Here is a 26,067-nt window from a genome sequence, read left to right on the forward strand (position 1 = left end):
TAATAATTAATTACATTAATTACATAATTATTACATAATTACATATTCTATAACTATAGTTATAGAATATGTAATTCCCACTTTGAAATAAGGTTAGGACTTCAGCCCAAATTTTGAATTTCTTCTTATGAAGCTATATGGTATTGCTATTGACTCACAAATAGCAAAATTACCATCTGTGTGAAATTATTGCCTTTGAAATCATTGTTCTTTCATGAAGGGTGGTTTACTAAGCTTCAAGCACTCAGCTCTGTATCTAACTTTGCTAGTAATGGCAGCAGCCATGACAGCAACTGTAGAACAGGAATCAAGTACAAGCATCTTCTACAACTGAAGCAAGGGAGATTTTTATATGGGTAAAACTCAATTACCTGAACTGGGCCAGCAAGCCTACTCAGCAAAAACTGTAACAGAATTTATTGGGTTCACAATCCAGTATTTCATCTTAAAGATGGTGCAACAAAGCAATATGACACCCCAGAGTGTCAGGAAGCAGTGTTAGGTTTGAACACATCTGAAAAATATCCATCCCACTTTCTGCAATCCTGTGTTATTTCTTGAAAGTTTTCCACCTAACTGCTGAGTAGTCTCAAGCCCACTAAAAGTACAAACGTTTCTGAGGTTATAGCTGGGGGGAATTATAACTAAAAGATGTTCAAAGCTCAGAAAAACTTTACTGCTTTGAATTTTTCACTGAAAGTATTTTGGCTATGAACGTATCCTGTCTCTCACCTCCTATTTAAATTTGGATGCATTTACATACTTGTGTAAACAGGCTTTAGAAAGTAGGGGTCCATCTTTGGGTCTTATAAGGTCAAGTGGAAAATGAACTTTGTCCTTTGAGGAGACAGAAATCATTTTAATATAATAATTTAATAAATGTCAATTTACTGACTGGAACATTTAAATTGAGTGCTAATAGGAGTACAAAATATGCCAATGTCATGTCCCAATGATCATCAGTGGGGACTTAAAACTGTGCTCACATCCCTACACAGGAGGGACATAACTTTCACCGTATTTTCCTTTTCCAACATAATTTCTTATCTACCACAACATGCCACACAGTTTGTTCATATAAAGGTGTGATTATCTGAATAAGCATACAGAAGACAAAGGAAAAGAAGGAGATCAGAGACTTCAAATCCTAGAAATGTTAGTCAACTAACTCCACAAAGAAGCAACTTCTTTGGCTTATAGGTAGCCAAATTTGAGAAGAAAAGAGTTGTGCTTTAACGATGAAGAAAAAAAGGGGAAAAATGTACACTGAAAACCAACCTCTACCTTTAGTTTTGAAGGAGAAATTGCAGTAATTGCAATGGTAAGGACGGACATCTGTATGTGTGCGAATATGCTTCTTCAGCATACTGGGCTTCTTGCAACGTATTCCACATTCCTCACAGATGTATTTCCCTCTTCCTCTCCCCCGAACATACACATAGTCTTCATTTGACTTGTACCTAGTAACAGTATCAAAAGAATAAGGGAATTAGGTGTAAAGGAAAAAAGAAATCTAGTTAGCAACCATAATCTATTAAATTAAAAAAAATATGTAAAATATGAAAAGAACAAAACGAAACTATTTTCTACTTGTGCATTTATTTCTTAAGCTCATAATCATGGACTTGTTTAGGATTAATGGTGTATCTTTTTTTAATAAAGATGCCATTTGATACTAAGCATTTCAAGATTTCAAATTTCTTCTTTGCAACACGGGAATATACTTTGAAAAAATGTCAGCTCTTGGAAGTGAGTTTGGGCACCATGAGAAAGCTTTAAAAGGAGCATCTCTGATGCTCTGTGCTGGATGCCGAGAAGGAACAACATCAGTTATGACAGTGGGGACGTCTTTAAACATTCCTGTTGATGTGCTCAGGACTCAACCTCTTGGGGCTGTCTCTTGGTGGAAAAAGTCTCTTAGACTGAACTCCACCATTCACCTCTCTAGTCAAGGGCAGCAAACTGAGACCTGGTTCCTGCAACATCTGGAGCTGACCTGAGGCACATAGCAATGTTTTACCTGGGTGGCTGGTAATAGCTTAACTCCTAGCCTGGACTGGACTCAAAACAAAAATCCATCAATGGAAAGCCCTAGAGCCCATTACCAATTACTAGAACAATAAAATACATACAATTTGTACTCAGAACTTTTAGAAGTGTCACTGGCACATCTTCCAACTAAAAAATATGTTTTATTAGATGTTGTACATGGCACAACACTGTGGCTAAAGCAACTGTTACTCATACCAGGCAACTGATTTTAAAATATTGCAGTGCGTAGACAGGAACTCTCAGTTAAGTATTTCCACAGTACTTTTCAGACAAGGACTTCTGCAACCTCCAGACAGCAACTGGACTGTCCCAGACTGTATCCTCTCTGACAATAATTATACAAGCTTATGGCAGAATATATACATATTATTTATCACATAAGAGAAATACAGGAAAATAGGCTACATTTATGGCTGTATCTAGCTGTCTTTACTGCTGATTAATGTTTGCCCTTTGGAAAAAAATGAATCACACTGCCTATTGTTCTTTATTTCAAAATGTCCCCTCAACTCTCATGGCTCCATGCTTCTGGTGACTTTCCATTTTTTTCAGAAACATAAACCAACATCCACAGACCACAGTATAGGAACTGTTGTCTAAAATAAATCTAACAGGAAACAACATCTCTGCAAAGTGTAGAATGAAGAAAAATATTTTTCCAACAGTATCTAGTACACAAAGTACAATACTTGCCCTCCATCAAATATTTTCACTCTTCTTGGTTCAGTTTTGTTAAAGGAATTTTCTTTATCATGCTCAGTACTTGATTCAGAGTTTTCCTTATTGCTGAATTCAGATGCAGTCATTTTTTTTCTATTTAATGCTCGCTGAAAGAAAATGAGAGATACACACATCTATCATTAAAATTAGTATCTTCCATACACCATTGAAACATACAAAGTATTAGGAATAAAAACATAATTCATTTTACAAGCAACCATTTTGATATATATATATTTAATTTTAAAATACATGAATCAAACAGCATCTTTGGCTAAACTTCTTTAATATGCACTACACTTATCTACTATGCACTGACTATTCGTGGACTGGCAAATCTATATGGAGATTATGGCACTGTAGGAAACCAGGAATGCTTTGAATATACCATAGGAGATGCCTCTTCCTTCCTTTGGGAAAGCAGAGGTGACATTTTTAACCTCACACATAGTCTATTACAGAGAAAAGATGCTTCCAGCGAACTCCTGAATGGTGACTGACCAACTCCCCTGTCCTAGAAGCAGCAACCAGACCACGCAGGCAGGGCTCTGCGGCAGCATCGGATACTGTGCCGCACAGCTTGACAGAGAGGGAGGGAGGAAGTGGTCATGCACAGTTAGCAGTGCTTTCTCCCCATGGCTCAAGTCCTGGTCATTTAAGTAGCACCTTCCCAGCTCCAGCTGCCTGATGGCTACCAGGGGCATGGGCAGTGAAGGACTCCCTTGTCCTAAGAGCTGCGTTCCTGCAGCACAGCGAAGAAGAAAAAGGGTAGACCGAGAAGACATACTAACAGGTAATATTTCTGTTTTCTAATATTTTTCATAAAACACTCCTGTTGTGGTGTGGGGATTGGCTCTTCCCAGTTTGGTGAGGTTGCTAACAGGGACTCCAGAACTCTTCCAGAGCAGGACTCCACAGCTATCCACCACTACCAGGCCAAATTACTAGAAAAAGATTACCAGCAGTCTAGCAGAACAAAAGTACATTTCTCAGTTTCCTTTTATTTTAATTAAGGAACTTTTTTTTTTTTTTACATTAATTTTTAAATTTTTAATTATTATTATTTATTTTTTTTTTAAAAAAGGATGAATTCCCCCAACACTTAAAGTCTACTCCTTCCAAGTCTGGGATATTTATAAAATGGGCAACAATGAAGGAAACATCCAATTAGCTAGCAATTATTACTGCTGTATTTATAAACTGTTCTACCCACATAGCTGGCATAATTGCCACATTTGCTCATATTGATAAGTGAATAAAATGATGGGAGAAAAAAGACTGGCCTTATGTTTTCTACTCATTATAGAACCTAATGCTGCAAGCTTAAGAATTCTTGGCAAGAGGAATGGCTTTCACTGGGTGCCTTAAAATGACTGATGATTTACACTGGTCATTACATGCATCAAAGGGTGACATCGCCCTGGCACCCTGTTCTCACCCATCACCCTCCTTGCAATCTCTGCCACCGTATTTGCTTCCCCTCTGAGAAGGAATGGAGATGATGGGGAATTAATATGGATCAGAGGAAAAGCGACTTCCTATCAGGTTCAAATCCTCGGGAATCTGCACAGGCTGCATGCACCACTCCAGTCCATATGCTCTCATGTGGTCCTGTGACTGATTTTGGATGGATTTTCAAGCATCTGAGCAGTCCTACCAAAGCACACATGACAACTCTGCCTGTGTGTAGGAAGAAAGAAATTTCACCCTGCATGTTTTAACAGTATTCAAACAAGGTGGAGGAAAAGATGGTTAGGATGAAATAGCAGAAGATAAGCTTGCTATGGTAATTGCAACTCAATTGTAACTCAACTTGTAGTTCCTGTATCATATACATAGAAATTGCTTTTTGTTTCCACTGTAAATAAACAGTAATAATGTGACATTTATAATTTAACAAGAAGAGTTCTGGGAAAAAAAAAAAAAAAGAAAAAAAAAGAATATATGCCATAAGTCTAATACTGTATAAATATTCTCAGCATCTGAAACAATGCAACATTTAAGTACCTGATCTCTCGATGCTAAATGATCAGTATTTTTTTCCACACTTATGTTTCAACAATGGAAAGACAAAGGAAAAAGAAAGATACCAGATGTATCTGGTCTAGGTTGTTACCCAAACTATATATTATATATTCACAAAAGTACCTAGAGTACAAAAGCTAGCACCAGGCTCTGGGATTCTATCCCCTTCTTGGCCTTTTTTTTTTTTTTAATACAAACAATTATATACAGAGATAAGACAATCTAACATAGTTCAAATTATTATCTACTTCCCACTGATGTACTTTAGTTTACTGATTATATGCTATTTTTAGCAGCTGTTTCAGTGTCTTAAACATGCAAAATGCTGCCATTCCAGAAATGCTCTAAGAGAAACATCGAGCTTGTCACAGATATCTACAGAAGTGCTCGCTGATAATGAAGAAAACATGCTCAATTTTATGAAAAGATCCGCACTGATGCTGAATGAGATTTGTGTCCCTCTGTAAATTTTCAAGAGGGATCAGTCTCTAAGCAGCATAGATTTTTCGCATGCAAGTACTTTACCATACCTCACCTGAAAACTAACAAAACCCCACACGTACCAGGGGGAAGGGTAAAAAATGACAGTGCAGTAAAATTTTCCTCTCCACAATTGCTTACACCTTCCACTTCTAAGTCTTCTTTTTCTCCTACTACAGAGACATAGACCATGATTCATTTCTACTTTGTTTTGCTCCAATTTCACTCTACTGTCTCCAATTACTGATATTTATATCAGATTTATATCAGTTTTAACTGGTGAAAAAAAAACAAAAAACAACAACAAAAAAAACCCTGCTGTTAGGCTGCCCAGAGACAAGAGTTCAATAGATACTTCTGGTACTTTACAGCATCCCTTGGAAACAAACAAAAACAAAACCACCACTCACACACAAAAAATGCTCAGAGCCTGAATCATTGAAGTTATAAATTTCAGACAATATTCATTAAACATTTTTCAAACTGGCACCCAGACACTTGAGGGATTGAGGGAAATGTTTTTAATATCTTTTTTACTTTTTTTTTTTTTTTTTTTTTACTTTTTAAAATTTTCCTAGTTTACACATAAAAATCTTCTGAATTTAACTACTTTCTGTTGGTGAGTTGGACAGTTGTGGTCCATCGTCCATGAAAGGAAAGCTTTCCAGTTAGTAGAAGCTTTCCATTCTTCAGCCTATTCATGCCTTGAGATCTTCATGCTGGCATACGTTTGTACTAACTCACCTCAGACAAAAAAGCCAAAAAAAAACAAAGCAGAGGCTTGAGACAGAGCTCCTGTTGCAACACCAATGATTTCAGGCAACAAAAACTGGCAACAACATTAACGAATAAAACCATTAAAAAAAATAAGGAGTAGGGAGATAAAATAAGCCTTTTCCATACAAGTGAATCCCATGTTACATTTTAACATGCTGTGTTCATTCCAGGAGCTTCTTTCACAATCCCGCTTTGTGGTTTGTTCTTTGAATCACTGGAACGTGGCAACTTCACCTATTGCCTCTGAGCAGTGAGTTGTGAAGAGAAAACAAAGTCCCAGGGTTACTTATTGTTTCCATTTTGTTCACGTCTCTTCATTTCCCATGTCTCTATTGTTGAAGGAATCACCTTTTTGTGACAGTGATTAGTAGCAGTTATACAGCAATGTAAGCTCCCAGTAAACATGATTTGGTTCTGGCGGCAAAACTAGGGATGGTTTATCTTTGTGAGATCTGCAGTTAAAGCCCCCTGACAGAATGCTCCACATCTCTCTGGAAAGGGCTGAGACTGTGAGAGAAGAGGTGAGGGATAACAACACCATATTTCTATTGTTATTTATAAACAGTATTATAGTGACCCTTAGAGCTCTTTGTCAGGTCAGGGTTAAAATGTGCAAACCACTCGAGCAAACATCTTCTGAATGACAGTCAGACTTGTAATCAAAGACTTGTAATCTAAACTGTGGTTCTCCAACGAACTCAGGACCCTGCCACGTGTTTAAGCAGGAAATCAACCACATTCTTTTGAAGGTAAGAGAGAATTACTTTGCCTTTTTTTTTTTTTTTAATGGAATATTATCTTCCCAAAGGACCACGAATGTTCTGGTTCCACTGTGAACCTCAACCAGAAGATGACAGTGGGAGAATTACCGGGCATGAACAGAATGAGCAATTTCAGGTTTTGCTCTCATTCAGCATGGCTCCTGTGATGACAGTAACTAGAAGTTTCCAAGTGGGCACGAGCCATTCCACTATCAAGTCTAACTAGAAAGTGGTAACACAGAGGTTATCTTCTAACAGCACCCTCATCATCCTGGAAAGCCCAAGACACTGAAAGGTACACAACACAAATTTTGCAGGTGTTACGTCATATCCTACCTATCAGGCCTTTAAAATTTTTAATTTCTACCACCCTGAAGAACCTTGTTTGTACAGTCTAAGATGCCAATTAAACTTTTATTGGTGATTTCTCGCTGTACGTTCTTCCTTCATAATGGCTCTGAAGAAAATTTGTATATCAGCCCCAAGCAGAGCTTAAGAACTCTTCATCTTGACCTTGCTAGTGTGCTTGATGCAAAATGTCAGCAAGAAAGACTAATAACTGTAGTTCTTTTGTGGAAGAAGCAGTGTAAATGTACCTGACAGCTGCCTATTACTGCATTTAAGAACTCCTAGAATGCTTAAAAGGGTGCTGTCAAAATATTTTTCAGAGTATTGTTATCCATTATTTATATTCTAAACAGAACTTGTTTGTAGATAAAATTTATTCTTCATGAGGCACATAGTAGCTTTGTTATCAGAGAATTTCTTCTAATAGACTGTTCTTTAAAAATAAAACAAGCATGAGTCAACAACACAAGTAACGAGAGACTTGCCTTCCTTAGAACAAATTGCTTAACCATGTACGCTGAAAAAAGCTAAACCTTCCAATTTTTATTTATTTATTTATTTTAAGGTTTAGTCCTATTTAAGTACAACATCTCAAAAAACATATGAGGAAGCACGCTAGAAAAGGCAATATGAGTTTAAGCAAGTAAAAGGAGGCACACTAATATGGAACCAGTAACTGAATTTAGTTGTAGTACTAGCAGCAAGTCAGCAGTCTGTATTTCCTGCATGAAACATTATCAACTAAGCTTTGAACACCAAGATGAATGTTAGCAAAATCTCCCTATGATATCAAGAGAGATAGATTTAACTCTATTGCTCTTTTGGCCATAGGGGTTTCTGCATATTTCTCAACTCCCCCTGTAATTCTGCAACTAATTCTTCCTCTTATATAGAGTTTCTCATCTTATTGCTCTTTCCCCCATAGACAGCTTTGTATTTTAGCAAAACACTCAGCAAGCACAGAAACATCCCCTTGTGACCTCTAGGAGCAAGTTTTCATCACTCAACATCAGCAGGAATGCATGTCTTTTCCCAAGGCCGTGGCATGCTTCCTCTAGAGTGAATGCATGCCCCATGGGTCCTGATTCCCAGCCTGATGCCCAGAAAGTTTTGTAGATGGCAGACTGCAGGTTTAGAGTAGTAACAGTTGCTCTGACCTCCCCAAAGCATTTGTATATAGCCTTGACAGCCTCTGAGCAATTCTGGAGAATTGGTGCTCTATGGAAATCCTCTGTTTTGCCAGCTAAGAGAAACATGGCAACGAGCATACCCCACGCACAGCAGATAACAAAGAGGAGTGTGAAACCACACTGTATACCAAGGTTCTCCTCAGCAAGCTTTATGGCTTTAATAGGTGAGTTAACAAAAGCTATGTCATCCACTAAATAGACAGTGACACTTGTTGCTGTACTATAGGTCTAAGAGTCACACTCGACAATTTGCAGAGGCACACCAGTTACTTAGAAATGCCTGATTCTGTGCAAATCAGCACATGGTCTAGTAAATCCCAGTACATCCGTGCAGTCCTAAGGTGGTTAAAGAAATAAAAAGCGACTAGTTTGCTCTTTTCCACATTTGACTCTGGAGTTATGTGGTGTTTTATGTGTGTCACAAATGTTACCCTGAGTATATTCCACTGCACAAGATTTAATGGCATCTTTGGCATCTTTGGAGCCATGTCAATCCAAGAAGTTGCCAATGTTTTTATGGAAGCTGTAATTTTCTTTTAAACTTCACTATTTTTGTCATTATTTCACACCACCAACTAACCTAGGTGGGAGAAAGGGAAGTGGTACACTGCTCCTCCCACAGTTAGATGATCAGCAATGGTGAAAAATATCTTTACACTGTCCACGGACACCTGTTCACCATAAGCATATTTTTATAACAGAAAATACCAGCAGATTTTTAAAGGAAAATATGCAGCTATGATCTTGAATTAACTTGTTTCAATTGTTTAAAAAAAAAGTCTATCTGAACTATTTATTTTTTAAACGCAGATGCTTTGCGTTTAAAAAATAGCCAAACACAATCCTGTCACAATAAACATTTCATATGCAGATTCAAATCCAGGAACTAATTTCCATGAAAAGTGATAAATCCTTATAAAGAGGTTTCTTAATGGAATTACTTAAGATCTTTTTAGCAGTCTGATCCAGCATAACTAAAATAAATAAGAGCATGTATTACACATGTCAGGCACATTACATTCTCCAAAATATGAACAAACTCAATCACCAAAGCAAATCCTCCGTAAACGATCAGTATATATCAAGCATAGGATAAGTACCTTAGTTAAGCTGTTCTTCCACTTGCTTGAATAGACCAGTACATCAGATCTGGGATGAGTAGTTCTTGCTTGAGTGTATAGCGGTTTTTCAACTTTCTGTTTTGAATTGAGGAGAGAAAGAGCTACCTTTGTTGACAAACCAAGTGGATTAGGATTGTTGGGACTAATGGTCCATGTAGAGTAGGCTGAAATTTTCTGATCATTTTGCAGCAAATGCAATGGTTTCCTCTTCAGGAGAAAACACCAGGTAAAGCTCGTTGATGTCTTGAGGCTTGGAAATGACAACCTCTGCATTTCTCCTGTATTCACTGCAGCCAGAGTGGTTAGAGGCTTTGCTTGACTCTGGCTATTGATTTGATTGCTCTCATGATTACTACTTGGGGATCTTCTTTCTTGACTGCTGCCTACAGCCTTTAAGAGAGAATTCTGATTACTCACTGGAGACAGTTCAGATGGTTTTCTAACTACAAACGCTGGTGATGCTGAAGAATTCACGTCTTCAGATTCTGGTGACTCCCTCAGGGTTTCCGAAACCCCAGTTTCAGATGAATGACGGTCAGGCAACAGCATGTCTGAACTACTAGCTTTGCTGCTTTTTTCATTCTGTGCAACACCATCAGGATCTAGGAGGTGATTTTCAAGAGGCTCTGTGGTGCAAACCTGTCGCACCAAGACTGGTTTCTTTTGCTTATTAGCTGGGTCATTAGATCGAACACTCAGTGAATGTCTGGCATCGGTCATGCAGGCAGCTCCACTCTCATCTTTAACACGTTTTTGCTGTTTTTCCATGGCAATATCTAAACTGTTGGCTGGGGAAAGCATTCGTTTACTTGAAGGTGTAGCTTCTTGTTGAGGGAACAGTCCACTAACTGGCACTTTCTGAATAATATTCAAAGAGCTTGACAAAGGTGAATTTCTGGTTCCACTTTCTGGTATTGAATTTTCAAACTCAAATGAATTTGGCAAAGTCCTCTGATGATCTTTGTGTGATTTTGGCAGCTGAGTTTTGCCTTCAATCATTGGCATTCTTACAGCATTTGTTTTGCAAATAGATTGTTTTACCTGATCCTGAGTCACGAAAATTTGAGGAAGGGGTGTAACGGTTGCAAAGCCATAGGATGGGATGCTACTGTAAATACGAACAGGAACTACAAAAGGAGGAATCTGATGTATCTGACTGCTGCAGTTATTAGGGACAATTTGTTTTAGAGGAGGCACAGAGTAAGGATTAGACGTATTGTCAGACAGTGTAGCCTGCAGCTCAAAGGAGGATGCATTCTGGTCCACTCCAGCTTGACTTGGGACAGTCTGACTTGATAGACTATTTTTTAGCAATTTAGAAGAGTATGGCTGACCTATATGTAATGTTTTAACTTGGAGTTGATACTTTGGAGCAAAACAATCCTTTTGTTCGTCAGGGTGACAAGAAACTGGGTATGAATTCACTTGTTCCCCTTGGGTTGATGTTTTAGTAGAAATCTGGGAAGGCTGATGCATTGAAGATTGCTGTCTTTGATTATCCAAAACATCATCTAGAGGCTGCTGAACTGAAGACAGGATAATAGGATTAGAATTTTGAATTGCTGAGTGAGGCCTGGAGTGAGTTTGAGAATGCTGAGTACTTGAAGGAAACTCCACCAAGGATTTGCTGGAGGTCTGCAGCCTGTGAAATGGCACATCTGTAGCATGAACTGTCTGAAACGAAGAAGTCAATTTAACTGGATGATTTTCTGGAGCAATATTTAAAGATATTTGTCTTACAAACGGTCCCCTCCTTCTTTCTAGCAAAGGCACGTGTCCAGTAACTCCATTTCCAGACGACAGCTTTGGAGCAGCTATCTCTACGAGTGAGGCAGGTTTTGATGGAGATATGCTTCCACAGTCAAAAGACTTACTCCTGTAGTCTACAACCTCCATCGAGGGCTGCGTGCAGCCGATCTGCTCCGATGCAGCACGCCTCATTTCCCTGTAATGCGGGCCAGGCATGCCCAGCACATGAGAGCCAGTGGGAATCATAAGGAATTCTGACGACTTACTAATAAGTTCTGCTTTAGAAGGATTGTCCACCTTTGAAATCTCATCTTTATCGAGAGACGCCGAGAAACTGGAGGCATGAGACAAACTACTCTCTCGACTTAGACTTCTGGAAAGAGTGGAGTCAACACTCGATTCAGTAGATGAGTGCTCCATTTCGGCCAAGCGAATTCTTTTCTTCTTCGGTGGAAGCTTTTCTGTTGGCAATTTTGACAGTGTTTCACTGCGCTGTGGCCAATTAAATCTTTCTGTCTTTTCCTGATCACTGCATTGGTTTTCTTGCTCCCTGTCTGGTTCTTCTGTGACCAGTATTTCAGGAACCTGGATGTTATGCTGGCGAACGAGTCTTGATGTCTGAAGTGGTGTGTTCCTCTCATTAGAAACTGTTTGGCTTCCCTGCAGTTCCCCTCTAGATGCTTCTAATGACAGTGACTGATGATGCTGGGAAGTATTCAGATGAGAGGGTCTATCCTCTTGGACTGCAACTGCATTCGAAGAGCGATGTTTTGCAACCTTGTTGGGCTCTTGAGATGAAACTGGTGATACTCTTTCAAATGACTCCGATTTCTCAAATGAGCTATTTCTGCTCAGTGAATTGGTGTGCTGTATTACTGAAATACCAGTCCCTTGTCTTTTCAACTCCACCTTTTCTTGCATAACTGAACTTGTCTGCTTTTCAATGAGTGGAGACATCTTTGGCTCTGTTGTCAGATCTGTACCTCGAGCTACAAGCTGAATTTGTGAACTTCGAAGTAGAAGGTTGCTTGGCTGTTGCAAACCTACTACTGTTGCACTGAGTTTTGACTGACTGGAAGAAATTGCTGGCTTATTTTGGCCTTCTGCATTCTTTGATGGTGTGCTTGTGTCGTTTTGTTGTAGGTCATCGTCATCTCCAACACTTTTCATTTTCCTTCTCTTCCTTATTTGGGGAGTCTGTTCCCAGACACCAGTTGAAGTAGTGACTCTGTAGTGCAGAATTTGAGGTTGTGTACTATTTGGAACAGTTTTATGTTCAGGCTCTCGGATTGCAGCTTTAGTTTTAGGTCCATGCAACTCTGAACAGTAAAATTTCTTGTGGTTTTCAAAGTTTTCCAGTTTCCTATACCTGTTTCTGCAGGTTTCACACTCAAACATTGTTCCTCGCACCTGAGGGGACTTCTTAGTTTTTTCTAAATTTGATCCCTGTGCCAGGGACTTGTTCCTTTGCAATAAAGATTCGTTTGATAAATTACATCCCAGATAACTTTCTTCTGCAGGTCGCACTGATCCAAGAACTTGACTTTCACCAGTAGAAGAATCTTCTATTGCTGCCTGTCTAACAAGGGTCCGAGGATGTCCACCTTGGTTCAGTGGAGCAGCAGGTCCTGATACAAAAACATCATCGTATAAGGAACTGATTTTATCATCAAATGACTGACTTCCTCTAAGTGGATGAGAGGGAGGTATTACGTTTGGAGGTACTGCTGAGTAACTGGTAGTAGGCATGGAATTACTTCGTGTTATAGGCAAACAGTCAAGGGATGGTACAGAGAGAAGAAAAACTTGCTTTGATTTCTCAGTGGGTGTGAAAGGAGACTTTGGTATATCAGAGCTTGAACTAGTTCTTCTTCCCATAGGCTTTAAATCAAACTGGAAAGAATCCTTAAATATGTAGGATTTTGGTGAATCTATGCTTCCTCTTCTCGAAAGAGATGTTCTTCTTGGTTTCACGCTATCTAACTGTTTGTCATCCACAACAGCTTCATTATCAGAAATTAACTTTGAGATACGCTCCTCAAGGGTTTTTGTTGCTATGGGAGGTCGCATTTGGCCAGAGAGAATCAAATTTTTCTCGGCACAGACTGTTTGTACCACTGATGCTACCATTCCACTTGCTCTTGGTACACAGGGCAAATTTTTATTTGAATCTTTTTCAGAGGGCAGTAATCCTCTTACGAAAGGAGCTGGTGGACTCATTGTTTGATCAGCACTTTCAGAACGAGAGAAATAACCAGAATCAGTACTACCTAAACTTCTAGGGCTCAGAAGGCATTTTCCTTGCTGCTCCTGGGAACAGTCGGTTGCCTGTTGTCTCTGAAGCTGAGCATGCACAGCTCCTACTGGAGATCCCAGCTGCTCCTCTAACAGGCCCAGTTCTGTTTTCTGACTTTGTTTTATGTCATTTTCCTTTACTAAGGCCGTATGTGTTAAATTTGATTGAAGATTTGTCACTTTAAAATCTCCTTTTCTCTGTGCTGCAGAAAGCTCAGGTGCTGGATCTGTTACTTTGGGGCTATCGGCCCTTAACGGAGAAACATTTACAGCATGAACCACTACTTTTGGTAAAGCTGCCCTTACTTGTGGTTCTGTATTGTGTAATGAGGAATCACCTGGGATACAATCTGGGTTACTTAGTGGAACAGGGCTTCCCTTCCGTACAGTTTCTGCACTTGAAATGACTTTCACTATTTGTGCAGGTTCCAGTTCTTGATCATCTTGTCTTTCATCAGCAGTGCCTTCATCTTCACTTTCACCACTTTCTTCCACATCTGAATGAATGCTAAGTGCTTTGTCTGAGTCATGAGATAAAAAGAGACCACCAGCATCTGGCTGTAGGACAAGTCCAAGTTTGATAGCATGTGCATGGGATTTTTTATGCTTGTACAAATTACTTTTAGTTTTAAATGAAAACCCACATGTAACGCAAGGATACGGTCGCTCTCCAGTATGGGATCGGATGTGCTTTTGGAGAACACTGGGCTTGGCACAGGCCCGATTGCAATACTCACAGACATACTTCCCCAGCTTTTTAGGTTTCTGGTCTTTCAAGAGGTTACATATTTGTTCTACACCATGGTTTACAACTGATGCTATCTGGGCTGAATTATACATGGGACCTATAGACAAGTGTGTTGAACTAGGTGTGTTAACTGACAAAGGTGAAGATGAACTAGCTACTAACTGATTTGGGGGAAAAACCTGAGTTACAGTGGAAGATGAGGTGTGAACACCAGACGAAGTTACTGCTATGCTGTATATCTGCTGGAGCTTGGCATTTTCTTGACTCTGCTGTTGCACCACAGAACCTGTGAAATTTGGACACATAACAACCTGGTGATTTTGTTGGCTGGTTTTAGTAACAAGGTCTTGTGAATGAGAAACCGACTGGACCTGCGTTTGTCCACTCTTGGCAGCTGTTGCTACATGCACGTTGTTCAATGTACATGGAAAATAGTGAGGTCCAGCTGTAAACTCATGCTGAGACAAAGCAGACTGATTTTGGACACTCACTGTATTGGATGTGAGACTAGGAGAGGTGCTTACAATTTTATTTGGTCTCAGTTTCTCTATCTGCACCCCATAACGGGGGCACTCTTGTGCTAAGGTGTTCAGTTCAGGCTCCATAGCTTTTAACAAGACATCGAATGCAGTACGTGTACATGGGGATGATGTACTACCATCAACAAAAGTGATACATTCATTATTGTCAGTCTTTGTTTTACTTGGTAAGGAGTTGGAGAGAGACTTCTTCTCTGGCGAGCTCAACTGGCTCACATCAGAATCCTCTACTGTCTGCTTACTCAAGTCAAAGGACTGATGTGTCGATGAAGGCTTTGTCTGCATTGGTATCTCAGATTTGGTTGTTTCAGCACTTATCTCACTATTAAGCACTGCCCCGTTTTGTTTGGTACATTGACTTCCATTGTTCACAGGTAGGTGGTCCTGTGCCGTGACCTGTTCTGAGGCATCCGGAAGAACTTTTAGTGGTGGAAGGTGTACATTTTGTTTAACCTTGGATTCTGTGGGGTTTCTCAAAGGCGATTTTGGTATTTTTTTTAGATGGTTTTCAGTCACAATCTTTTTTCTTTTCACACCCTTAATTGTATCTGGGTTTCCTCTAGTACTAGCATCTGTGATTTCTGTTAAAACACAAAGAGTAAGAAAGAATATTAGAACTGGATAATGTAGTATATTTTTATTTATGGCATTCTATTGTCTCTAAGCTTCAGCTGTAAGAGTAGTTCACACACTGAGCACTGGTGTAACAGGATTGTCCAACTCTCCCACCTCCAGTATTTTTTGAATAGCAAATATATCTTAATATATCAATAATATTAATATAGCAAATATATCTTAGTAAAGATCCAGTTTGTTCCCATCTAGCAAAAGTAATACATTCTAACTGATGCTCTAAGACATTACAAAAGTAATTAATAATTAATTAATAAGGTAATTACAAAAGTAATTAAGGTTTCAAAGAAAATGTAAGAAAAGAAAGGCCACTGAAAAAATATTTCAGTATTTACAGCAATTCTTTTTTAGATAAAGTAAAAAGAAATCTCTTTTGCACTTCACAGAATCACAGAATCACAGAATTTCTAGGTTGGAAGAGACCTCAAGATCATCGAGTCCAACCTCTACCTAACGCTAACAATCCCCACTAAACCATATCCGTAAGCTCTACATCTAAACGTCTTTTAAAGACTTCCAGGGATGGTGACTTCACCACTTCCCTGGGCAGCCTCTTCCAATGCCTAAAAACTTTTTCAGTAAAGAAGTTCTTCCTAACATCTAACCTAACACTCCCCTGGCAACTTGTTCCAAAATCCGAATCATTACAGCAGGAAAATGAAGAACCAAGACACAAACCCATTTTCATGTCACGTTGTCACCTTTTCTGTCTATATGTTACACCAGTCAAGGAATGAAGACTACTTCCTCATGGTTATATTTGTAAGCAGATAAGTAGATTTATCATGGAAATGGCACAATCCACCCACGCCATCTGTCAAATACTGTATTTCGGAGCTACTGAACTTTAATAGCGTTTCAGATGAGCAACTACTGCAGAGGAATAAAATCAGACACTTATTCTTCTATTAGTGCATCATGAAACAAAATAAATTTGAATTACTTCATTACTAGCTACACTTGTTGCTGGTTTAAGCAGGTATGCATGGGGAGCTTCAGGAGCGTAGTGAAAAGCAAACATTTTTGAATATTACTCTGCAGAATAACTTTATAGTGAGTACTATTTGTAAAGAGTCTAAACTTCTCTAGCGAAAGATACAGACAGACTGAATTTTAGTGTTGATACTTACAAAGTTTTGTGTTTTTTTTTTGTTTTTTACTTATACCTTTGTTTACCTCAGTGTCATATTTATTCTGCCAATTAACTATTTTACATGTAAGCATACTTCCTAACATACAAACAATCATAGCCTAACTGGTACTTACTTCAGAGGAAGCCAAACATTAAATGGGTGTAAATCCAATTTCTCAAACTTTTACAACTGTTTGGCTGTTAGCCAAAACCATATTTTGTCTGATTGCCAATATTCAACACAAAGGAAGGATCTGATGTGACAAGAAGTCTGATACCTCTAAAAAGGTTCAGCTGCACACACATTTTGGGAAGCTGTGCTGAGAAACTCCACGTGGTATGGTTACCTCAATATAGAGGTTCTCAGGAACAGAGGTTTATGTGCACTCCTAGGTAAGAAAAAACTAATTAAGACAGCATATACAAAACTCTCACAGTCAGCTTCACAAGGAGATAGATGGAGAAAGCTCAGGCTTCCCAGTACCTATCAACTCCTACAGCCCTTTCAGCAGCATAAAGAGTATCCTCTCGCAGAAACACCAGATGCTTTCTGCACTATGGTGAGAGGAATGCCAACATACTGTCTGCATCTGATGAGAGATACTGGTGCTGATGAGTCCAGGGTGAAATTCCTGCTCCATTTAAAGGAAATCCAGGCAGCACCTAATGCTTGTCTAGAAGAAGAGAACACAAAGTGACTAGTGGGAAAAGAAGGGCAAGAAGATGACATGTCTGCCCGGTGCCAGAGCACAACCTAACTGAGCTGTGTGCTAAGGCCAGAGCTCAGGTACTTGGAAGTTCAAAAGCCTGTTTTCAATTTGTTGCCTACTTCATTTACACATACATTCACAGAGGGCGAAAGGCTATTGAGACTTCCTTGCAAACTGAAAGGTTAAAGAACAAACATTGTACACAGTGTACTGCACATGTGGAAGAGCTGCAGAACCTGACCTATTGTTCTCCAAGCCCTACCTGAAGAAATTTAAGTATGGAGAGTAAGACGCTGCCTTGTTGCATTCTGTCATCTCATAACAGAGAGACTAGAATCCCTCTCCAGAAACAAGGGCTCTGAAATCCTAGCTGTGGGGAGCTTGTGCTCATCTTATGCACCCAGAAAGAAATTTCTGTAGTAACTGTCCATTTAACCACTAAATAAACTTTGCATTTATTGCTTTATTACCTAAACCTATTCATATTAGGCTACATTTAGCATATTCAAAGCAGAGCTGCCTTCCATCATGATGTTCTATACTTTCCATTGCTTCCCAATTAAATCAGTGTCTCACACTAATATCATTAGTGGCGATTTCTTTAAAATTAATGGCCTACTGCAACTTTTTTCAATAGCAACAAAACTCCATTTTACACCAATCGAAGAGAAAATAACAAGGTAATTATATAAAAAGGTGTTTTTAGTCATGGTTTGGTGATCTCTGAAAACCATGGCCATGTTAATTGAGTGTAAGTAATTTGGTTCCTTTTATGAACATACTGCAGCTTTTATCATATCACATTCACGCCTCCACACCTATCACACTGTTGGGGTTTGTACTGGAGCACTGGGGGAAGTGCTGGGCAGATTACATGCAGCTAGGAAGATAATAGTGCCACGAAGCGTGAACATCCAAGCAGACAAACGTACACAGAAAGACGAAGGTGTTTTATACTGCAGTAATTGAACAACCAAATGATGTGCTTCTCCCTGATGCCTCCGAACATTAGATAACAACCATTCCAAGGCTTCATCAACACAGTGAGGAACAGCAGGCACACTCAAACACTGCACCACACTGGAGATTGGAAAACAGCACAGCTGAAAGACTTTTCAGCACAGCTGAAAAATTGTATGAAAATGAAAGAAGAAAATAGAAAAAAGGCAAGTTATGCATTACATCCTATGCAAAAATAGTCATTTACTTTAGTCTTCACAACCATTAATTATGCTGCATCTACACCTATAAAATTCCAGGCTATGGAAATCATAAGAACTAGTTTCTTATTTCTACTTCTGTATGCTTTTTGCAATTCCAGAGATTATTCCTGTCTATAAAATCCAGCAAAACATACTTTCTTTCGATGGCTTTACAAGTCTTAACAGTAGTATAAGTGCTGTGCTGTATTTCACTCCTTGATGGTTTAGAAATACTTATTGTTAACGGAAATATCTCAGGTTTTCTAGCGATCAAATTTCTAACATATTTTGGGGAAAAAGAGGAAACCCTGACAACTTCTTTCCACTTAGTTTTATTTTTTTGTTCCTTTTGTGTAAGTCTTCTTTTTGTATTGCCAAATTACGTTGAAGATATTCCATTACATGGTTGTTAACCCACAGCTAGATATTTGCACAAAGATCAGCTGTATCAATATTTCTAGAGGCAATAACAAAACCAGCGGGAAGCATGGGTACCATAATTGTTAACTTTCCTGTTAACAGGAATGGAGATACAAACTTTCAGAAGGGTGATACCTTGTCAGGGCTGCACACCCATACCAACAAGCTGAAGCTAAACAAAGGGAATGTAAACCAACCTGACATGAAAAAAAAGTTGATTTCCTTGTCTTCCTCTCTCTGCCACTCCACGCTCTGCTTGCCTCGCGGTGCAGTCACAAAACCCTTCTCCCTGTTCAGCTGGTGACACTGATGCAGCAATTCCTCTTTCTCTTGGGTGAATTCATACTTTTATTGGCAAGTGCTGTCATTTCCAACAGAAGGCTAAAAAGCATCTTTTCCATAAACTGTATGATGTCCAATAGAATCAGGTTACCCAGTCTAACAGGACAGGTAGCAATGCTGCTGTGCACAATGACTCACTTTTCAGGTACCAGAGCATCTCTTTCTCGCTTTGCTCTGCTTTCCTATCAGGACTTTCTGTTTAATTCCTTTGCTTCAATAGGAATTCTGTGCTCAAAACATGCCATCTTTCTAAACATGGTTTTGCTCAACTACAATTTCTCTACTGCACTTACGCACAGGAAATAGAGCAAAAGAACACAAGTGTGACGGTGCCAATAGTAATCTAGTGAGGTAACTCATGCAGCAAATAAAGGAGAGGTATAAGCAACCTTTTTTTTTTTTTTTTCTTTAGCATTTGCTGGTGAACTAGACAGTGTCTTAACAAAATGATCTCAATGGTTTTGTTCAAGTAACTTTCAGAACTGCCTGTCTCAAAGCCTATGTGTTATTATAGCACCCACTCCATTTCTCTCCCTTCCAACAGAGCTACGTGCTTTTACTTTTTTTAAAAAGGAAAAGAACTGAAGTAAAGCACCAAGCTCCCTTCCTTCTCAGTATGACCCTGTGAAACATTCAGCCAGCAGCCACTATCTGCCCTACAGCCCAATGAACTTTCATCCTCTTTCATGCTCAATTCATACTGCAGAATTTTTAAAATCACTGCATACAAAGACCAGATTTTCGAATGAAAGTGCCACACCCTTTGGATCCTAAACCTGTACTTCAGCTCCCAGGGAACTGCAAGCAAAATCAAACTTCTTGTGATATTGTTCAAACGTTAAGTCTTAAACATACAGCTAAAATGTTACTGATGATTAACAACAGCAGTTGTTCAAAGACGGACAACTCTTCAAAAGAGACCATTACAAAGAATTTTACTCTGATTAAAAGCTAAGCTTCCTGGTGCCTTAAAATATTCAAAATATTCTTATATTTGACATCTGATGCTTATTTAGTTTTGATTTCTCTGAAACTATTGCAAAGCAGTCATAAATCACCCCAGTGGGTCTTTTTCCATGAATAAGTAACAGAACATGATTATGAGATAAAGACGTAAGCCTAACTAGCAAATGTAAGGACACCAGAACTTACATTAAATGCAATAGGGCATAACTAAATTGCCATTTTTTTATTACTATTGTATTACATCTTTAGCTTCATACTGCCTCCTATGTGCTAAGTAGTGCCATAAACGTTTTCCTAACATAGTTTTTCCAAAGCGTAGAAAAATCATGATTACATAAACTGTGCATTTATAAAAATGTTCTCAGTTAACAGAAAAATCTGAACAAGATTAAGCCATGTGTTGTGCTTAATTTCAAGCACAAATTGAGAGGATTTTAAAGTCAATCATCAATAGCTTTAATAGATGTATTTTGGGTGCCTAACTTTAGACTTCTCGAGATGGTACAGTAGAGGCCAGGGTACAAGTCAAGGAATTTGGCGCACTCCAAGTCAGCTGTTTCATTAGCATAATTTTGCCTTATTAACTAAAGTAGCAAATGTCCTGCAAACACAAGCTCCAAGGAATGTGCAGTTATGCTAGTATATGTTATCAGCACTCATTTGAGCAGTACCATTAACTTCAATGAGTGTTCACTTATGCAAAGTAAAATTAAATTTTAGTGCTCTCTACCATCACAGACTGATAAGCCTATACAATTAGTGCATCCAAAGTTCATATATTAAATATAATTGCAAAAAAACTGTATATTGATATAAACTCCAAGAAATCTGGTGCCTCTACCACCAGGTAAATTTCCCCAGATTTAAAAACAAGTATTTCAGGAGATTATTCAGGTGGGAAGAGACCTCAGCAGGTCTCTAATCCAAGCTCCTGCTCACAACAGGGCCAGTTAAAGGAAGCAACCAGGTTGCTTAAGGCTTCATGTGGTCAGGTCCTGGAAACCTACAAAGATAGTGTTGGCCCAGCCTGCATGAGCAACATCTTACACTGCGTGACTGTCCTCGTGGGGCAGAAACCAGTCTAGTAGTACAAGAAATACTCATGTTGTTGGCTACCAAAGTAAGCAACAGTTAAGAACAGGCAAACATTGTTTAGCAATGTTTAGTACAAACTGTAACGTTTAAACTATACAATCTGTTTCCACTAAATCTACATTAACACAAGTGAATTGTCACTTTGAAGATAACGCTGGAGAATGGAAGTTTTTCTTGCCTTGGAATAACATCTTCCCAAAACACTAGGCCTGGCTATATTTTAAACTAGCACCTCTCACTAGTGCTTCAGTTGCAAAGCCATACTAAAGCTGAACGGAGAGAATAACTTTCAGGACTGACCAAACCCAGGCTACACAGACATCCATCTGTTCCATACATTACTTAAAAATGTAAGTTTCTTCTTTGAGAAGCAAGAACAGGTACAACTTAGCAAGTAAACGCAAGTAAAGCAAATGACAGGTTTAAATGTGCAGCCATAGAAAAAGGCGTACCCAGGGCTGCTCCTCACACACTACATGAAATTCTGTGCAACCATTAGTGACTGCAGAGAGTTTATTAGCTCTAGACATTGAGCAATAACATCTCAGAATAAAGTAAGACACCTTTGCCCCAAGGCACGCAGCTTGTATGTATCAGGAAGTTCTGCTACAATGCACTTTCATCCCAGCCATGAGAGTCTGCCAACTCTTTTTTTTTTTTTTTTTTTTTTTTGCCTTAGGATACGTAAAGAGTAAACGACACATTACAGTCTGGGACTGTCTGTATGACAGCATCTTTTCAAGTCCTGTAGCTGCTTACATCAAGATAAGCTTGACAGAGGTAGATATCAGGTGTAGGGGTGTAGGGACATAACCACACTATGCTAACAAGACCAAGGTCTTCTTAAAAACAACTGTGCATTTAGCTTCTTGGCCTGAGCAAAGGAAGAAGCAACCAACATACTGGTAAGTCTGGAGGGACACCAAGATGATCTGAAGCACCGCTCCTATGAAGAGAGGCTGAGAGAGCTGGGGACTGTCCAGCCCGCAGGAGATGAGGTTCAGAGAGGATCTTAATCAATGTCTATAAATACCTGAAGGGAAGACACAATGAAAAAAGAGCCAGGCTCTTTTCAGTGGTGCCTAGTGCCAAAACAAGAGGCCATGGGCACAGACTGGAGCACAGGAGGTTCTGTCTAAACACCAGGCAGCACTTCTGTGCTGTGCAGGTGACTGAGCCCTGGCACAGGTTGCCCAGAGAGGCTGCTGAGATCTTCAACAGCTGCCTGGATGTGGTCCTGGACAGCCTGCTCTGGGTGCTTGAGCAGAGAGCTTGGACCAGATGACCTCCAAGAGGTCCCTTCCAACCCTAACCATTCTGTGATTTTTAGCCATAGTATGCTTAATGAGGAAAACCATCAAAACCAAACAGCAATAAACATCTGACCACTGAGGTAACACCAGAGTCTCAGTTGAGAAATGCGAACATCCGTATGTGAAAAGGAATTGAATGTAACATTTCAGCACACCTACAAATCTCTGACCAATCTCCAAAGTGAAATGCATGCTTTTTTTTTTTTTCCTAAAAAGACCTAATTTCATGCCCACCACAAAACATATTAAATGAAACAAGACATTTGATACTGATCAAGATTTCCCAGCATTATACGTATATAAAAAAAAACAGAGACTGAATCACACAGACTGAATTTCAAAAATATTTACTACGCTATGCAATTAATGTCCTGCTCTGTATTCCAGCCATTTGATGACACATTTCTTAAGCGGAAGCCTTAACACTAAACTAATGTTGTGAACAGTTTCACAATTAAATTATCTGCTTGCAATTTATGGATTATCAATTTTTATCAATAAATTAAGATTTGGCTAATAAAACATAACAGCACCTTCTACCCTTAGGATGAAGAAGAAGAAGGGCTATTAAACCATAATTACAGAACAGCTCATGAAACAGCAACCAATTTAAAGGTCATCAGCAACCAGCAACTGCTAGCTGGTCAGATGAAATACTGAACCTGAACTCCCCAAACATGAGTCTGAAGGGAAAAAACAGAAATGAAAGGAACAAGATGTTAACTACACTCTCTTTGCATATAATGGTGTTCAAACAGAACAAGGTCCTTAGTCATATTCTCTGTATTTCTTTAACATCATCTACTTGAAAAGCAGGGATCAAATGGAGTAATTTCCATACTGCCTTTGGAAAAAAAAAAATAAAAAAAAAAAAAATGAAGAGCGACAAAGAGCTCAGACCTATCTAACAATGCAGAAAGGAATAGAAGTTCTGGCAAAGTGAGTAGGGAAAGTCTTACTTACACATAGCAGGTCTTTCTTTTAGGACTAAATGGCATTGTGCACTTTACAAAAAGCAAAAGTCAATTTGCTGGAAATCTAGAAACCAGGAATGCCCCAACCATGGAAGCTCTAGCATGCTTGAGAGGTGGGCAAAAAGATCTGTCTCAGGGTGGGCTTTCTTCAGAGGTCTTTAATGTCAAGCCCACTGAGCTGGTCAGATCTCTTTCCTTTCCCCGTCTTCACCTGTCCTTTTCCACAGATGTGCATATTCTCTCTTTTTGCCCTCTCACATGTAACAGCCTTTTAGGAAATTCCTATTAAAAACTCCATCAGGTCAGGTCAGCCTCTAGCATATAGCCACCAGACAGTGGTATACTCTATCTAACTCACCATGTGTGTGTGTCTGTCTGTATTTTCCTTTTAGAGGATGACTCTAGAATTTCACAACTCCCTGAATTGAAGGATTATCTGCAAAGTGCAACAAAGCCAGTCATTACTCTTATGCAAGAGTAAGAAAAGAGTAATATAAAAAAAAAAAAAAAGAGTAAAAATGTTGCATTTCCACAGCTGGCTTGCTCCCAGTTCACTTATGCTAAAATTAGCACCCTAGTGCATTTACAACATGCACATAGGTATGCCAATTTAATTAGATAGTGTTTTAGCTCAGCATCCTTCCACCATAAAACGAGCTTGTTCTGACCTCAGATTTTTTTTTGTCTGGAATCTCTTTTGCTGAAATGTCACTCAAAAAATTTGCTATCCTTGTCAAGAAAAGTCAAAATACTATTACTTTAACATCACATTAATGTTTTAACCAAGTTCTCATAATAGCTCTAACGTATTAAATGTTCAATTTAAAACTGTAAATCTGTTTGTCTGTCTGCCAAAACAATACCAGCTCTTGCTGTGTCTAGTACCAACAGTGGATTTACTGAGCAGATTTCAGCTGCTAGTATTCTAAACTAAATGTACTAACAAAAAAAAAAAATAAATAGAAATAACAGATATAGACATTGACTCACAATCCAGGAATATTACAGGAGCCAGAAAACTCCTTGGGTTAAGCACATATTCTAATTACATTTCTCCATGCAAAGAACATATAAACATCTCAATTTTTATCAGTTTGCCCCCACAGCCACAATGGTGACATTAAAACGTACTTAACTATCAAACACAAAACCAATGAAAACTGAAGATAAATGGTATCAGAGACTATTCCTTCTGCCACACAAGTCAGTGGAGTTTTCTCACCATCCTTCTTGGGTACAAAACCATGCACTGAATGTGCCTGAAGACAGAAAGAACCTTTCAAGTCATCCTTGTTATTATTAGTAGCGTACAATGTTCCCTTAATGTGGAAACATCGCAGATTTTGGGAATAGATGGGACCTCATGAAAATGTGAGATCTTGTATGACATAAGCTACAAACACCAACAGTTCCCGTATTAAGCCTATCGCTGCTGAGTTGCTGTAAATGTTTGAGGAAGATAATTCAGTCTTGATTTAAAGCCTTACAGCTTGACATACACAGAACAATTTAAATAAATTACCTCTCATACACATGTATTGACATATTTTAATGGAGATACAAACACCATGATATCAGACATTAAGAAAACGCACAACTCATGAAATAGCATTGCTAGCTGTCATTTTGAACGTTTGGAAAGTAAGAGGTAGGTAGCTCTGGTGTATGTCAACAGAAAACTAAGAAGGCTGACTAATCCTCTCACAAATATTAAGTAGCAAACAGGACAGTGCTGTAACTTGCAACTTCTGAAGATCATACACTTCCATTTAGAACAACTGTATTTCTAGCCCATATGGTTGTTGAAGGTAAGGACAGAAAGATGAAGAGAATCAAATGAAACTTTGGATCTTGGTTATATTCCTTGTCCAAAATGTAAAGCAGTTTCCTGTAAGTATGAAATGGAAAGGAAGTATTTTGGGCTAATGAAAGTAGATGGATACCGCAGTAGCAAAGAATCCAGAAAGCTCACATGCTTGCAAACCTACAAGAGAAATTCAAGGAAACCTCTGTGGAGGAGGAGACCACTCTAAGATAGCAAATCAAAATGCTTAAATTGTTCAGTTATGCATTTCCAGATTTTTGTTTGACCTACCCACTTTTTATTCAATTTCCTATTTCATTTGAATACTGTGATGAAAGAATAGTCTTGACCATGGCTGATGAACTGTGTAGCAGGGTATATCACCAGCACGCAGCATTCCCACCTACTTTTTGGCAGAGAGCACTGCAGTGGTAGGAAGAGGAATCAGGAGTGCCTGTGGGTAAGGGAGAGACAGGAAGGGACCTGGCTGCTCCTCTGAGGCCAGATGGTAGGCCACTAAGTCATCTGTAAGCTGGGACATGGCAATATAAAATGGTCACCAATCTTTAATGTGAGATGGACACAGCATTTTGATTAACTAGAGTGAACACTGGTATACTTACAATAATGTATTTGAAACTCTTTATAATTTTGTCACTAAGATGCGTTCA

At 38.9% G+C, this 26,067-nt stretch overlaps 1 protein-coding gene across 8 annotated transcripts in view; it reads right to left on the minus strand.

Moving 5' to 3' along the window:
* Window positions 1-26,067, minus strand: part of HIVEP1 (HIVEP zinc finger 1) — a 123,072-nt gene that overhangs the window by 21,219 nt on the left and 75,786 nt on the right. For 6 of the 8 annotated variants that reach the window (XM_082754642.1, XM_082754643.1, XM_082754636.1 and 3 more), the window contains 3 exons: window positions 9,454-15,386; window positions 2,746-2,879; window positions 1,279-1,460 (listed from right to left, as the gene is read on the minus strand). In XM_082754642.1, the coding sequence (XP_082610768.1) occupies window positions 1,279-1,460; window positions 2,746-2,879; window positions 9,454-15,386 (6,249 nt within the window). Of the gene's footprint in view, window positions 1-1,278; window positions 1,461-2,745; window positions 2,880-9,453; window positions 15,387-16,848; window positions 16,960-26,067 lie in introns of those variants that run through there. The other 2 variants (XM_082754641.1, XM_082754640.1) reach the window with 2 other exon arrangements.

This window comes from Aythya marila, assembly GCF_965140915.1.
Source record: "Aythya marila genome assembly, chromosome: 2".
Lineage (NCBI taxonomy): Eukaryota > Metazoa > Chordata > Aves > Anseriformes > Anatidae > Aythya > Aythya marila.